Genomic DNA, 16,970 nt, shown 5'->3' on the forward strand with positions numbered 1-16,970 from the left:
ACATTTAGAAGCTGATAAACTTTAAAGATGTTCCATAGTTAGGTGATAAGAATAAGGAATATGTAGAAGAAGAACATGATCACACATGCACACCTACACACAGAAAAAGACTTTCACACACAAACACAATTCACATACAGCACACTCACGTTATATCATGAAAAAAGTATATATTTCTGAATACATTACATTCCTTTAATTGAAGACACAAATGGAAGAATGTTGGGAAAACATAATCACAATCAGAAATAAAAAAATCTATAAGAAAAAGAAAATAATTTGAGAAAAGGTAAACATTCAAATGTTGTGAATATAAAATGTTTGATCAGAACATAGACCTAATAGGTTTTGACATTTAAAACAGTGAATGAGATAAAGACTCACAACTTCCTGCTACATCTTCTTTTCCAAAAGAAAATAATTCCTTTCCCAGGACAGTGTTATTCTAAACATATAACTAAAAGCTAAAATTTTCTTTATTGAAGCATATTTTGATTCCTTATATATCGCCTGAAACTTTTCTGCTCCAGAGCTTCCTCATGGCATTTTTCACTTCTGCATTCCTCAGTGTGTAAATTAGAGGGTTGAGAAAGGGTGTACAAATTGTATAAAACACCGATATCATCTTGTCCATGGGGAAGGTGGTTGCAGGACGTGTGTATATAAATATGCAAGGCACAAAAAACAAGACAACTACAATGATGTGAGAGACACAAGTGAACAGGGCTTTTTTCCTCCCTTCAGCACTGTGATTTCTCAAGGAATAAAGGATGATGACATATGAGACCATGAGCATGAGAAAACTCACTGTGCAAAGGGTCCCACTGTTAGCCACAAAGAGAAGGTTGATCACATAGGTGTCTGAACAGGCAAGTTTCAACAGTGGCTGCAAGTCACAGAAATAGTGGTCAATCTCATTAGGACCACAGAAGGGTAAACTCAAGGCCAGAAATATCTGCACTAAAGAATGCACACATGATCCCACACAGACTATTGACACGAGAGTCCCACAGACCTGGCGGCTCATGATGGTCATGTAGTGAAGAGGCTTACAGATGGCCACATAGCGGTCAACAGCCATGAGGATGAGGATGAAGATCTCCAGGGAGCCAAATAAATGGAAAGTAAACACTTGGATTATGCACTCACTGAAAGAGATAGAGGCTGGCTTCCTAAGCGAATCCACAATGGTTCTAGGGGCTACAGTTGTAGAGAAACAGGTGTCAGACAAGGATAAGTAGAACAGGAAGTAGTACATGGGACTCCCAAGTGCCTGACTTGTCTTGATGGTGGCAATGATCAGCAAGTTACCCACTAATGTCCCCATATAAAAGAGCAGAAAAATGGCAAGCACTATGTTCTTCCTCCTGGGGTCCTGTGTCAAGCCAAGGAGAAGGAAATTGGTCACATTGATACTCAGGTGCATGGTTCATGAATGGGAAGGAAAGAGTATGTGTCATCTGCAAAAGATAAAGGAGCTAGTTTTAGCATGTGATATGATAGATAATTTTAGACAAAATATATTTATTTCCCATAAAATTATTGTACATCTGCATTATTAAACTGCTATTTCTCCACTCTGCATTCAATTTCAAGATTTTTTACTATTGTCACAAAAGATGCTGAAAGTGACACATTCTCCATATAACTCTTCACACACAAACTTTCTGACTTTAACATGGCTCTGACTAATTTTCCTGTTTATTTAATATAAAACAATGTAAAATTTCCTTGATTATTTAATTTATTGTTCCATGGACAAAAATTCTGGTGAAATATCACATATGTAAGCTCTTTTCTTTATTCAGAAAACTTTGACTATCCTTGAAAGTGATCAAGTAAAGTTGCCTAGGCATACACGCTATAAAATTTCTATCTTCAACTTACGTTACACATTAATTACTTACATTTATAAGTAATAATACACTTATTTCTATGTATTATTATTGAACAAAGAAGAAGAAGAGCCAAAAACATACAAATAATCTGGCAATATTTTAACATGATATTTTGTAAATGGTGCCAATAGACCTTGATATATTATTAAATACCTAAATGTCTACTTTTCTTCTACTTCTGAAAAGCATACCTTAAACTACTCACATATTCTGTGACTATATTAAAATGAAGTAGTATTTTATAATATCTTACTGTACATGTTTGAAAACAAATTATCTTCATACTTATGATAATTAAGTGTTAGAATTGGTTGTAGGATCAGATCATGGTAATCATCTCAAGTAAAATATTTTAATACTCAACTATATAAAAATTTTATATTCTTAGAAAACAAGAAAATTTCAAAAATGAATTTATGACTTTAGAGAAGGGTGAATGATAGTCTATATTTGATCTCTTTTGTTCAATCTATTTTTCAGAAATGGAATTTTTATCATCATATTTAAGCATTAAACATCACTTTCTTCATTAAAGTCTATTTTTATAGTTGGAATATTTTATAACAGACGTGCAAAGCCAAAAATTTTCTAGCTTTTGCTTATGAAAAGTCATCATCATCATGCAAACCAAGATGCAGTGCAGTTAACATATTCTCGAAAGCTCTCTTATCCATAGTGCTCTTTCTGATTCTTGCTACACCTGCATTTCATTGTAAAGAGAACTGTGAACTATTCTAAGGCAGAATTTGATATCTGAAACAGACACAAAATTACCTTTGTATGTTTCACCTCATCTTTGGAAATTGATTCACTTCACCAAATTTGAAAGGTATCTTTATCCCACTATTTTAAATAAATTAAAATTTATGTAATTTTATGTATATGAGCATTTAAGCTGATTGTTTGTATGAACAACATATGTGTTCCAGGTTCCCTGAGAAGCATGAATGCTTTGCTTGCATGTGTGATTATACCCTATGTGTGTGTCTGATCCTTGAGAGCTTTAAAACTGAGAATTGATTTCTGGAAACAGATTTGGAGACTGGGACTCAAATCCAGGTCCTCAAGAGTAATAAGTCTTCTTAACTGCTGTACTATTTCTCCACAACTCTCCTTCACTATTTAAATAAGAATTATGAAAATGTCTAATTAAGGTACTTGCATTTAAGTGTCAATAATAAAAGCAAAACAAAATTTATTTACAATGTATGATCTCTGATAAGAAATAAGCCAAAAAGAAACAGCTTATATAACTGACTTTAAAAATAATTATTTGTCTTATTTATTTAAAAATACTGTATAAAATGAACAATTAAGCTGAAGACCTGCTGGTCTTTTAAGGCCAATTAATGAGAAATATCTCACTCTCATCAAATACTACGTGATTTTAACCATTTCATTGACTGTTTGCCCTTGCTTTATTTATCGTTAATCTATATATTGTCAATGACTGCAATGAAGTTATTTTTCTTACACATTCAGGCACATATTTAAAAATAAATTACAAAGAATAAATTTATATTCTTTAATATGAAAATAATTGTGAGTCTTCATCAAGCATTTAATGACAAGTAAAGTCAATGCTCTCTTCCTTCCTTGGACATGTTTTCATCGATGCTACATTAATAATAAAGCTTCAGTCAAAAATCTTTCTGTACAAAGACATATATGATTACCTATTGACAAATGAAAATTGGTTTGGATCTCTCTAAATAAAATGACTGTATAGGTCTGTGGGTGAGAAGTTAAGAGTATAGAGTGTTTCATGTGTAGCAAAGAAAGGAATTAGTTTTCTTAGTGATGTTAGGAAGCACTTAAATCAAAATATATTTCTAATAGTAAACACTCTACTTAAAGTTTACTTTTAAAGTTACTGTTAAGCAGATTTATATTTTTCACAATTCTCTTCATTATTGGAAAAATAAAATTATGTGTGCCTTTCACGTAGCATCCTTTGTGAAATTAGAGCCTTTGAAATCTATGCATCTTCAGTATTTAATGCTTTCAGATCTAAATCAAGTGTCTTTTGCAATGTAGAAAGTACTTGACTGTTTCAAGTGAAATACTCTCTCCCATATTTTGCATGCAATGATACTCATATACTATTGATACTGCCCTTCAGATTATAAAAACATTAACATAACTAAGGTATTGATTATTTTTATCTATTGTGTTCACTAAAGGACAGCTACATTCATAAATTATAAAGCCAAGAAAAATACGCATACCTAAGAGGCAATAAAACTGAAATTCATCAAAGCATCTTGATGAGTTACCTAAATGACTCAAAATGGAAGGTCCCATGTGCTGTACATCTTAACATAGCATAAGATTCTGACTTCCAGAACAATGATTGTCTTAACATCACAAACTGAGGCTCCTTCTGTGTGACAGAACTTGCAGTGGGAAAAATCTGCTTCTTCAGGGTGCTGTCTTAAAGAATCACCAATCCTAAATTCAGTGAAACTGGTCTTGTGTCTTTCAGAGACTCTCACTCTTGAATTTATTTCTACGCATAGACTACTATAGTCTGAGAATACTAATTAGCTGTCCTAATTTCTTTAGCTAAGAGTTTAAATTAAAAAGTTACATGCAAAACCCTCCTCTAGCTTCTCAAAATGTGTTTCTTAATCCATGATTTGTGCTATATTATGAAAAGGAGCCCTGGAAAATAGTCTGGAAAGAATACAGAAACTCACACAATTCAATATATCCAAGGAACACGTTCTGTATCCAATTCCCTCAATTGTCAAAAAATTACAGTGCAATCATTTTGTTTTTTAGTCTTAATAGGCAGATATCAGGTGCATTGTGAAGATCTTAAGGTTGATAAGGTGATATGTGATATTTGTGAAGAAGCAGGTGCTTAGTGAGATTTCAGAAAAACTCCTATACGTGGTATTATTATTCTTTATTATATATTTAAGTATCCTCACTGTTTTGTTTGGTCTGAAGTTTAGCTGAGAAGTAGTTACTCAACTTCTTAAAATAATTCTGAGATGTATGCCCACTGTAAGTAAAAAGTAATATCATTTTAGAAGGATGTAAAAATTTTCATAATATACTGTAATATATACATTACTCTAATCAAGAATTGAATTCACTCATCACAAAGCTGAAGAATCCCAGAAGAATTGTCAAAGTTGTTATTCTATATTAAGTATCTCTCCAAATTTTGTTAGAGATGTTATCTTCCAGGATTTCTGTGAAAATGAATGGTTTTTGGTCAGTCTAATCTCATCTAGCTACTTTAGATGAAAACATTTGAGAATGCTTCTATACTTTAGCATCTTAAGAAATAATCTTAAACATTAATATATCAAATGCATCCTTTTATTCCCACATAGTAATGAATGACTTTCACGTACCTGTTTCTTACAAAGAAAACATTGATTTTAGAGAATTGCTTCATTCCAAAGACAGTATTTCCTATTTATCATAATAATAAACTTTTAAAAGTATGCTAGGCTATTAAGTTTAATGTTTCCTTTCCAGAGACAAGTAGCGTACTCTCATTGTAAATGTACTGAAATAGATTAAAATATGCATATTTACCAAATCTGCAATAATGTGTCTCTGAGCTCAGAGTGTGGAAATAATCTCTCTCACTTGATGGAGGACTGGCTACATGAGTCTCACCTGTACAAAAAACTTTTGATATCAGTTATCCCATATCCCATCGGATGTTTAAAAAAATGTTTCTTCTGTTCTCCAGAGAGAATATTAACACAAAATTGTGCAAGGCATTCATGTGGAGAGTATCATTATCACCTAAAATTCTCTATCTTCTGCTAATCTAAACCATTCCAGAGACTATAACACATCTAATTTGCATTGTCTCTTTAGACTATAGCAATAGTTATATAAAAATATATATACCAATAATTAATATATAACTAGCATATATATTAACTAATTAGAAAGAAGTTGAGGTACAGAGGTGCTTTCATTTGCATTAAAATTGCCAGAGGAGAGAAAAAGGAAAAGTATGATGGGTAATGATGTTGACAATGACAGGATCAGGAAAAAAAAGAAAAAAATATTTGGACAAGAGAATTTCGATCATGAATCCGTATTTTCATGAACTAAATTAACCTTGCTACATTGGGGGCAGGAGTATAGAAACCTTAGCTCCCAAAATGTATTTGAAAGGTATTGGTAAATATTATCATGGAGAGAAGTGTTGAATGATGAAACCTGAAGTCTTTCTGTGAACTACAGAAGATAAGTTTCAAGATTCCTACAGTGTTAACAACTTCTGTGAGGACTAGTATAAATATAGAGCTCTCGATCTCATGTTAAGAAAAAAAGCCTTTTCGTGTATTTTACAAACCTACTTCATTAGAAACAGTTCCAATTTCAATGTCATAGTCTTATTTATAAAATAATTTCAATATTACTTAGAAACTTGAGGTAAATTTTATTTGAATATAGGAGGGAAAACAAGCAAACAAAAATAATAGAGTAGGCAAACTAGAGCTATGCCCAGCTTCTTGTAGAAGGAATAAGCAGAGACAGCGAGGGTTCCTAAGTTATAATTCAAGAAAGCAGTCAAACTCAGTAAAGGAATTCTGTAAATACTCTCACAGGCAATTGTATGTCTTCAGAGAGGTCTAGAGTGTCATGGTACAAAGTTTAGACTTGGGTCCATTGGGCACAAATAGGAATAGGAAAGGGGGAAAAAAGAAAACGTTTTCTGAGTTGGACAGTATAAAGCTGTAAACTTAGCAATGGGTGTGTAAGCAGCTGTATCAGAAATTGGAGGTTCTGGGGACTATAAGAGCCTATCTATCTCATCCAGGAGAGAGTCAGTCCTCCCATCTTACTATGTTTCACATGCATCATGCTTTTTTTCTCCTTTTAGAGTCATGCTGTTCTGATGCCGATGTAAAACAAGATTTTCTCCTAATGATAAGGGTCTTCAAACTCAACCGGTTTACTGAAGTTCCCTGAGGTCCTTGTCAAGGATATATCAACTGAATGACCCACTTGTAAAGAAGATAACTGGTGATTGACCATGATATTTTAAAATACATGGAGGAATAATTTAATAATTTTTTCTTCATTATATTAATGTGTAACAAGGACACGGGAAATTATCACAAATCCATTGTTTAGTAGCAGACCCATTTTCCTATAACTTTCAAACCTGCTAACTTTTAAATAGATACCTGGTAATTTTAGAGAAAAAAAAGGAAAACCAGCTTCCTAGCAATGTTAGTAAAAAGATATACAGAAGGGGAGCTAGAGAAATGGCTCAAAGGTTAAGAGCACTGACTGCTCTTCCAGAGGTCCTAAGTTAAATTCCCAGCAACTACATGGTGGCTCACAGCCATATGTAATGACATCTGGTACCCTCTTCTGGCCAGTAAATAAATCTTTTTTTTTTATAAAAAAGACATACTAAAGAATATTTTTCTTAAAATAACATACAATTTTTTAAACCTTTATGTAATAATCTCCCACTTATCACATTCATCTTTACATCCACATCTCTAGTCCATGATGTGAAAGTTGACATTGTGTGCATGAGAGACTGAACCTACAATGGTTATGCAGCTTTCTGTTGAGGTAGAACTAGTCTATCACAATTTGTGACATTACCACCAGCTCAACAGTCATTAGGGCAGAAGTTGCTGTGAAAATCTAGTGTATGCTTGACTGGTAGCCATAGCAAAGAAATGAACATAACAATATAGTAATATCTAGTTCTTGGTGATAATAATAGTGTTGTTTAACTTTCTTTCATGGATTGGAGGTAGAAGCTTGCTATGTTGCTGCATTCTTGTAGACTACTTTCTGAAGAGAAATAGGTAGAAATTATGAGAGAAGTCATCACTAAAGAGATGATGTGTGCCTATACCTCACTGGAATAGATATAAATGTGGTCATTATAGTCATGAAGTTAATCCCAAAGATGGAAGGAGAAAGAATACCAACTGAAGTATCATGACAAGATTAATTAAAGTTAGTAATTAATTAAAGCTATCTTTCTTATTCCTGCACATAGGTTGTCTTTGTAGAGGTAGGGTTCAAGAAATCAGCAGTGGATATCAGAACGATAAGGAATTTATAGCTCAGGGATAAAGAGTTTCCAAAGGGAGCATTTGTCAGGCAAATAGATTGGGTTACAGAAGCAGAACCTAACAAGTTGGTCATAACAACTGTGAAACAGAGACGTGGTTGAGAGGTGTTCATAGCAAGGTGGTCAAAACAATAGGTGGTCAGCGTAACTTTTTGAACAAAAATATGGTTGCCATTTATTGAAAAAGGCAGAACAAAACCCTTTGTAGCTCAGGTTACTAGAGGGACATAGCCTAATCCATGAGAAAAAAAAATTAAGCATAAAGAAGAATGAATCTATTTTGTCTTTACTATGAGATCGCTTCAATCATAAGGTGGGGGTGGCTTGGTTTATCAGACTATGCTTAGGATAATGATGGACTCACATCTATATGTATGCTGATCATTAAGTAGAGATATACTGGATAAAACCACCTGCTTTCTATTCTTGGAAACATATTGCTTTTAGCATGTGGGATGGGGAATCATGGGATCCTGATCTGCTATGCTGATTTCATAATAAGGCATTATCTTTACAAAGAAAGAATGTCCATCTAAGATACTTAGAATGAATGTATTTCAGGACTGTAATGTGCTAAAGCATTCACAGGAGTGATGATAGAGGGAAAATAATAAAATAGTTTTATCTGAGTCACTCAAAGTTTTCTCTGGCAGGAATTATGGGTGTGGGTGTTAGTGATGAAAAGTCAGATGTTATATTTAGAAACTGCTAGGAGAATCAAAGAATAAAAAAAAATCAGTTCAGAAAAGAGGTGAGTGACAGGGATATGTTGGCAATTACCGAGATATAATAAAAAGGTAGAAAAAATTAAGGGAACATGGGAAGGAAAGGAGCTTTCTACCTTGGTGTCTTTTTGAAGTATCTTAAATCTAAGAATTGAAGATTGTGAAACAGCTAACAAAATTTATGGTCAAGTTTGTCCATATGTGGACAATATTCTACTTATAAAAATTCTTTAAATAAGAAGGTAAAATAGCATGTTTAAGAATGGGTATCTATTGTTTGGGAGTTTAAACCCACTCCTCTCTTTTCTATAAGCTTGTCCATTCTGAGCTACTCAATCCATGATTAAGAGCTTAGTAAAAGTTACAGGGTATTCCCAGGCATTCTTTTAGCTTACTTGGAGCTATTATTAGTGACTAAGCAAATCAGGCACGTTCAAGTGCATATTTCTCTGTTACTAATGTATCTCCAAAGTTAGTTTTCTTTTATTTCAGCTTAAACTTTACAGTATAAGATTAGCATGCTCGGGGACATTATGTATATCAATGAAATATTTTATAGATGCGTTCATGACTCTGAGATCAGCAAGCATCCTCTACCCATGTGACTACCATGGTTTTTCTTTAAAGTATGACCTTAAACTGTGCCTGTTCAAAAGTATACTCCTTAAATGAGCATGCGTAGTAGTTGTTCTAGGAGGGTAACCAATACAACAGAAGAGGCCATTGGTTGTGTGCTAGATATTTATGGCTGTAGAGCACATGTTTTTTTACACATAACTACATGAAATGCAGTGAGGGAACCTAAGCTTGGTACTGTGAGCCAGCACAAAATACATGAATAATTAACATGTGAGGCTATCATAGATCCCAGCAAGGAGTTAACTATTCCTATTGCTTTGCTAAATCAATGTCGTATGTATGTCAAATGACTTCTAAACATCTGTTTACATCAATTAGTGACTGTTGTCAGCTATCATGTTCATGGATGAATAGGTCTTTATGTAACGGGTAGTAGTTATAACAGAGAATCAAAGCTGATCAAAAAACTGATAATAGGTGACCTATGCTATGGCATGGAATTCAAGTGTGCAGGCAAGGATCATACTCATATCAACTTTTCCAAAGCTCAAGGAACATTTTGGAAGAGGTTAAGGAAAATTGTAGGAACCAGAAGAGTCTGATTATAGTGTTTATATCAGGATATAAACATTGGAAGTCATAAATAGATGTATGATAACATAAAGAATGTTGATCCATATTATCGGCAGGAAAAGAGAATAAATAACAGTTTCATGAATTGTCAGTATCATCATTATCATAAAAATGAGTAAACAATGAAAAATGAATTTATCACAAAGTAAATTTTAAAAAGAACACAAAAGTAGTAAATTAATCTCAGCTCAATATAATTTTTAATCGCATACTATAATATGATTACTCTCCCCAAATTGGACAACTGTAAAAAGAAAATGGGCCATAAATTGTTGTTTCTTCCTTTGGTTTGTTTTGCTGAATAGCAGTCTTACCATGGTACAGACACTTCTTGTGAATCATCCTCTAAAGCATCATATATCCCAAGTAGGAAAAGTGTGCATAAACTCATCATGCTAACACATATACTTACAGCACACTTCTACACCCTGCTTCATCACTGAAAATTCCACTGTTTTAAGAAATGATGTCACATAATATCAAGTAAATTTTTAAAAGCATATGAAAAAATAACAAAAGAGCTAATTTTCTTTTGTAAAGGGTAAATATTTTCTGTATATTCTAGACTTTTGAACAGTTGCATGAGTGAAACAATGATCTAGATATATAAAAAATTTGAGATAAAACATGGAGAGTTTCTGACTTGGCAGAAAAACTGCCATAACTTTAAAATTCTCTGCTTCCTAATTTCTACATGATGCTGAAAAGGAGACATTATGATGAAAAGCAAAGCATTATGTACAGAATAAATTCAGAAATTTGGACCAAAGAAAGACAAATTTGTTGGTAGAGGAAAATAGCTAAACAAAGGGAAATATAACACTGAGCTGAGAGAGAGAATGTGTAATGGTAATACTATATAACACATGGGAGAAACTGTAAGTAGATCAGCAGTATCTCCCTACTGTAGAAAATAAACCAAGTGTTATTTTACAAGGAACTCTAAAAATATTAGATATCATTCTCTCTTTGATATGTAAATGAAGTCATTTACTGTTTGTTTTTGATTTTTTCAATATTTCTCATAATAAATGAACTTTTGTGGTATCAGAGTATTACACAGAATTGGAAGCACAGTAAATATGTCATAAAAGACAAACAAAAGTTGAGGGTATAACTTACTGATATACTGCAATGAAAATAAACATCTCATTTTAATGTGATTCCTGTGTCTAATTAACCTTTAATTTTTGAGAGTCATTTCTACAGTAAAAAGGTAGAAAAATTATGTATCTATTTTATTCGAATATATGCATATTATGCAGATAACCTGGCTAAATCTGATTATGAAGATATAGTTTTTAAGAAGCATTTCTCTCAAATACAGGACTATTTGAAATAACAGTTAATGTCTTGAGGCACAAAAATATTGGAACTTGGGAATTTTGGGGTGACTTGTTAATGGATCTTTAGAATCTTCCTGAAGAAGCTAAGTGCTGTCATGTGATTATATGTAAGGCATGGAATATCAAGCAGAGTAAACAAAGCCAGCTTGGCTGAGGGAATGAAGGAAAAGTGCACTGGATCTGAGAGAAACATTGAAGTACATCCACATAAAGGGCATCACAGGGAAAAAGAGGGGAATGAGAAAAAAATCCACACATCCTAAAAGCGTCTCATAAGATATGTCCTCTTAAGACTTATTGGCATTAACAAAGATCTTCCAGCCGTGAACTATTGCATCATTTTACAGGTACCATAAAATATACACATAGGACTATTAGAAACTAGTAAGCACACACAGGAAGAGTTACGAAGACAGAATGTTCCCCAGACCTTCCTAAAACTCAAAGGCTATAATCATAGCACCATGCCTATTCCACCATAGTGATTTCTGAGATTATGACATTAGACCTAAATCAGCTGTGGAAGGGATATCAAGGTAAAGAAGTGGAAACATAGAAGCTTAACATGCTCAAAGTATACAATATACAAATATGAAAATGTTTTTATATAATTCAGTATGTACAATGTATACATGCAATAGGAAAAAAACTAAAAATAATAAAGGTTAAAATAAATAAGAGAAAATGTTGGATTAAATTCTAAACAAAAACAAAGTATTATATATCTTTTCTCAGACAGAGGGTTAAAGTGTTTATAAAGATGTGCTTCAATTTTAGTGTTTGTGTGTGGAATGCATGGGGTGACTGGGAAAGAAAACTAGTACTTTCTCATCCTAAGCATGTATTCTAAAAAACCAAGGCCATTCTTGCAGGCATCATGTCTACCTGGTCATCTCTGGACTTACTTTTGCTATCTGCATTCCATAAGACTTTAAGCTGCTTCTTTGACTAATTACTCCCACCTGCACACCTCTCCCAACCCCCGGCAACATATCACTTGTGCTATCTATGATATTTCAAAGGTTTTCTGACCAGGGAACATAGGAACAGTATCACAGGGATGTTTCATTTATTTCAGCTCTGAATGTGACATTCGAGACCACACCTTGTGCATGGCACTTTTCATCTCACTGTTTCTCAGAGTGTAGATGAGGGGATTCAGCATGGGGGCAATCACAGTGTAAAACACAGAAATTTCCTTATCCTTATTCTCACTTCCTGCAGGTAGAACATAGGTATAAATACAGGGAACAAAAAATAAAACTACCACCATTACGTGAGAACTACATGTTGAGAGAGCTTTGCGTCGCCCTGCAGATGATCTTGTCCTCAGATTATACAGAATGAGTATGTAAGAAGCAACTAGAACAAGAAAAATGGCAACGGCCACCATCCCAGAGTTGGCAATTACTAAAATACTAACAACATGAATATTTTTGCAGACCAGTTTCAAAAGAGGCTTGACATCACACAGGTAGTGATTGATGTGGTTGGGACCACAGAAAGGCAGACTGAGCACCATGAGAAGTAAAGCAATAGAGTGCCAGAAACCCACTGCCCAGGCCATAGCAATTAGCTTATCACATCTATTTCTGCTCATGATTATCAAGTAGTGCAGGGGTTTGACAATGGCAACATAGCGGTCCAAGGCCATGGACACCAGGATGAAGATTTCCACACCTGCTAGCAAGTGGGCAGTGAAGAGCTGGGTCATGCATTCATTATAGGAAATGTTCTTTCTTGTAGCAGCCAAGTCCCTAATGAGCCTGGGAACCACAGTGGAGGTGTAGCAGAGGTCCATGAGGGAAAGGTGGCATAGAAAGTAGTACATTGGTTGTTCAATTAAGTGACTGCAAGTGATGGTGACTAGAATGATGGAGTTTCCCATTAAGACAGCCAGGTAACACAGCAGGAACAAGAGGAAGAACAGGAGCTCGACTTGTCTGTTTTCCCAAAGGCCCATAAAAACGAACTCAGTGACATTTTTATGATTTTCCATTAGTGAGTAAACAAAGCACACCTGAAACTTAGTTCATCTGAAATAAAAGAAAATAAACGAAGCAATGTTGATCAAATTTTTTAGTTAATTGGGATTTGTAAATTGAATAATAATCATCATATTAGCTTATATATATTATATTCTGTGAAATAATCTGTGGATACAAAAATCAAAGAAATTTGCATAGAGAATTAAAACTATAGAAAGCAAAAATCTTAAAAGTTCAAATGTTTTATTGATAGCGATGTAATTATAAAGCTATCTTTACATGAAGATCCATGATTCTTATTTGCAATTATCAAATTGTCTAACCAAATGCAGATCTGTATGCATAGAAATGTTCTGACGTTATTTCATAGACTACTAGAAGTCCAGTTAAATCATATTATTATGTCAAATCATCCACAGGTTCAACTCTTTCCCTAACCCCCTTTGTTGTCTTTTTAATTTGACTTTTAAGAATGCAAAGATGGAAGAGAAAAAATAGATAGGAAGTATGATGGAGGGAAGAAGAGAAGAATGAGCCAAAGAAGGAAGGAAGGGAGGCATGATGAAAGGACTCCATAAAGAAAAGATAGAAGAAGGGGTACGCTTAATTGGGGACCAGTTATGAGGATATAACTTATCATTGCATAGTAGTTATAGCAGTAAGGCAGGCTGTAACTGTGAAGTCAGAAGAATGAAGTGCATGGTCATGTTTCATCCAAATCCAGGAAAAAGGAAAAAAATTCTGGTGTTCCAATAATAGCCTTTTTATATCTAGGATTAACCAATCCTCCCCTTATTTTCTTTCCCCATCCTGCTACCATCACACTCCATCTAGCTGGTATCCTTCCCATAATTACAACTGCCCCAAGATGACTGTCATGTCATATACATGCTATTCTTTTATCTTATTATTCTTATAATACTGAAATTCATCTCTCCCTCCTTTCTCTCATCTCTCCTTTTTCTGTCTATCTTCTGGCTCAGGTCTTTGCCCCACATTCCATCTCCTCCTTTTCTCCTCTCGTTCACTTCTGCCTCTCTCACCCTCTTGTACTCTACACCTCTCCCCATCTCTGCCTCCCCCTTTTTCTGTCTTCCCTCTCTCTCCATTTACATTATCATTCTCACATACAGAGAAAAATATAATCAGGTATAAAGTAATCTATTTTTACTTTATTTAGTAGCATATCTTTTACTAAAGCATATTTTCTAAAAGTCTGCAATTTAGATTTTCATAATCAAAAGTTTTCTAATATATATTGTTTACAAACTTATGTTAATTATATAATTACCAGAAAAAATAGAAAGGAAAAACAGGTTTGAAATAAAACTCTTGAGACTTAAATAAAATGCTAAGACCATGAGAATATATTACTTGTGTGAACAGTCAGGAAGAATATTCTGTAAGTTTTCTGCTACTTTGAATAATCTCTTATTAAGGAAAATTGTAAAACCACAATATGTAATCTCAATGCCTTGTGACATTAGAGGGAAAAACGGGTTTACATGTTTTATATTAAGCATTAATGAAGTTTTGAACATGATATTAAGTAAATTTTATCATTTTCTCAGTTTTTTCTACATCATATCTGGTGGCTCATATATCATTTTATTTCTGTCTGTTTTCTGAATAGATATACAGCAGGACAGGGCTGCACATGGACAAACAGCTGATTGTTATTTCGACAGTGTTTACATATTTCTGAAATTGTTACTTCAAAAAATGACTTAAAATTTTGGCTGTCAAATTAATTTTGCCTAGAATTGTCATACAGCATTTAAAATATCCTATTTTAAAAAATTAACGATGAGCACAGATTTGTCAGGAACTGACTTTATAGGTGGGACTTATTAATATCAAACTTTATGCAGAAAAATATAAAGACCTGAAACATTTTATTATAATCACATCTGTAAACATATATAAATATTCAGAATACTTACTTCTAGCATGATTCAAATTTTTGGAATATCATGTATTTTTGTTTTTGAAGTAGCACCTCTTTCTTTCCTATGACCTTTAGATAAAACAAAAACAAAAGATGTGGGAAGCACCTATCTCTCCCATGAATCTTTAATTTAAAGTACCTTTGAAAGATTCATTGCCTGAAATACTTTAAGCTAAAAGACAAGGAAACCCAAGAGGAACAGTCTTAAGGGAATTTTTGCTTCAAGTCTAGGCTTTAGTTACAGCTGTGAATGTACAGCCAACAGTTTTGAGTGGTCACATATTAAAGATTTCATTTATTCATTTATTAGATCTATGATATAAGTTCTCCATTGTTTCTATTGGTGTTGATAAAGTCCTATGACTTGTTGTCCTTTTTTTCCAAAAAGATTTTCCTTAAAGTCTGAAGCTGCCGATGTGTGATGTGTGTATGACATATCTAATAAATCCTGGATTACTTCTCATCTCACTGCATCTCTGTGCTGAGAGTCATTTAAGACTATTAATATTATACTTGCCAATGTTACCCTAAAAATCATTGTTATTATGGAGAGTTGAAAATACTTCCTCAATGTTTAATTATGCCCACTGGAAATTTAGAAGATAAACATAATACAATGTGCTTATATGTTCTCACTGGCATTAGTGTATGTTTAAAGTGGAAAATCCACAGCATCTGAACTGTTTTCTTGTCTTTAATATGTGGAACTACTTTTCCCCTTGTCAGAAGTAGCTTGTATGATATGTGCAAATAAATCTGTACATTTTAATGAATAATTTATTCATGTTATTCAGTTGCTTTAACAAATATTTTCTAACTATGATAAAGCCTGGATATAAAACTAGAAATCAAAGTCTGTCATAAAGGCATATGTGTGAAATCATATATCATTTAGGAGACTGAGACAAGGAGATTGCGTGAATTTTCCACCAAGCTGGTCAACCTCCTGAGTTTCACTCCAGGCATGATTGTATAGTAAGACTCTATTTCAAACTAGAAAAAAAAATACCTCCTTAAACACGCATGCATTCGTGCACACACACATAAACACACATAAATAAAATAACAGTGGTACACATGATGCTTTTTACTAGCAATCTTGGAAATAAGTTGCACTAATAAGCTACTCTCACATATTTCCATACAGCACATTACCCACACACTCATGGATATTTCTTCTTACTGATTTTGAAATTCATTTATTTTCTGTTTTCCTTCTTTTTACTTGCTGTATTTGTTCAATATTCCTTTTATTGAGATATCAGTATGTAGATATTATTCCTCATATCCTCAATTTTTGCACCTTAAATTTGCTTTTCAGTTAATTTCCACATACAAGATAATAAAAGCTTTCTATTCCATACAAAAGAAGCATGTACTAATAAGACTTGTTCTGGAAATCCACATACAATTTGATTACTAAATACATATAAGGCACATTTCCTGCTATACTCTGGATAGTAGTTTTTCACTTAGGAAAGACAGCTAAAATTACTAACCTTATTTAAACATATTGTACTTTAATGTGTTTTAGATTTTTTGATGTTTTTCATTTTCAGTATAAACAAAGAGGAAAACAAACTTTTATATTACATCCTTTAAACTGGAGATGAACTCATAACTGAGAAATATGAACATATATAAGAGAAAAAATGAAAACTTGTTGCCCCTTACAGAGGTGGCCAAATTTAACTCATAACTGAAGAAATCAAATGTAATTGGTATTTTTGGTTACCAACTGATCACATCTAGAATTAAATAAAATTAA

The 16,970-nt window shown here is 33.4% G+C and overlaps 2 protein-coding genes across 2 annotated transcripts; both read right to left on the reverse strand.

The window, feature by feature from the left end:
• Positions 1–499: 499 nt before the first annotated feature.
• Positions 500–1,426, reverse strand: LOC121466561 (olfactory receptor 4C16-like). The gene has a single exon (XM_041680339.1). The coding sequence runs from the start codon at positions 1,424–1,426 to the stop codon at positions 500–502; it is 927 nt and encodes a 308-aa protein (XP_041536273.1).
• A 10,909-nt stretch (positions 1,427–12,335) lies between these two features.
• On the reverse strand, positions 12,336–13,265 carry LOC121466276 (olfactory receptor 4P4-like). The gene has a single exon (XM_041679935.1). It carries the CDS (start codon positions 13,263–13,265, stop codon positions 12,336–12,338), a length of 930 nt encoding a protein of 309 aa, XP_041535869.1.
• Between the last annotated feature and the right edge of the window lie 3,705 nt (positions 13,266–16,970).

Source organism: Microtus oregoni, unplaced genomic scaffold (assembly GCF_018167655.1).
Source record: "Microtus oregoni isolate MIOR12 unplaced genomic scaffold, Mior012 000033F_ref0000390, whole genome shotgun sequence".
Taxonomy (NCBI): domain Eukaryota; kingdom Metazoa; phylum Chordata; class Mammalia; order Rodentia; family Cricetidae; genus Microtus; species Microtus oregoni.

What these genes read in the sequence shown, in the direction of transcription:
- LOC121466561 (XM_041680339.1), bottom strand. Translation starts at nt 1,426, where the DNA reads ATGCACCTGAGTATCAATGTGACCAATTTCCTTCTCCTTGGCTTGACA.
- LOC121466276 (XM_041679935.1), bottom strand. Translation starts at nt 13,265, where the DNA reads ATGGAAAATCATAAAAATGTCACTGAGTTCGTTTTTATGGGCCTTTGG.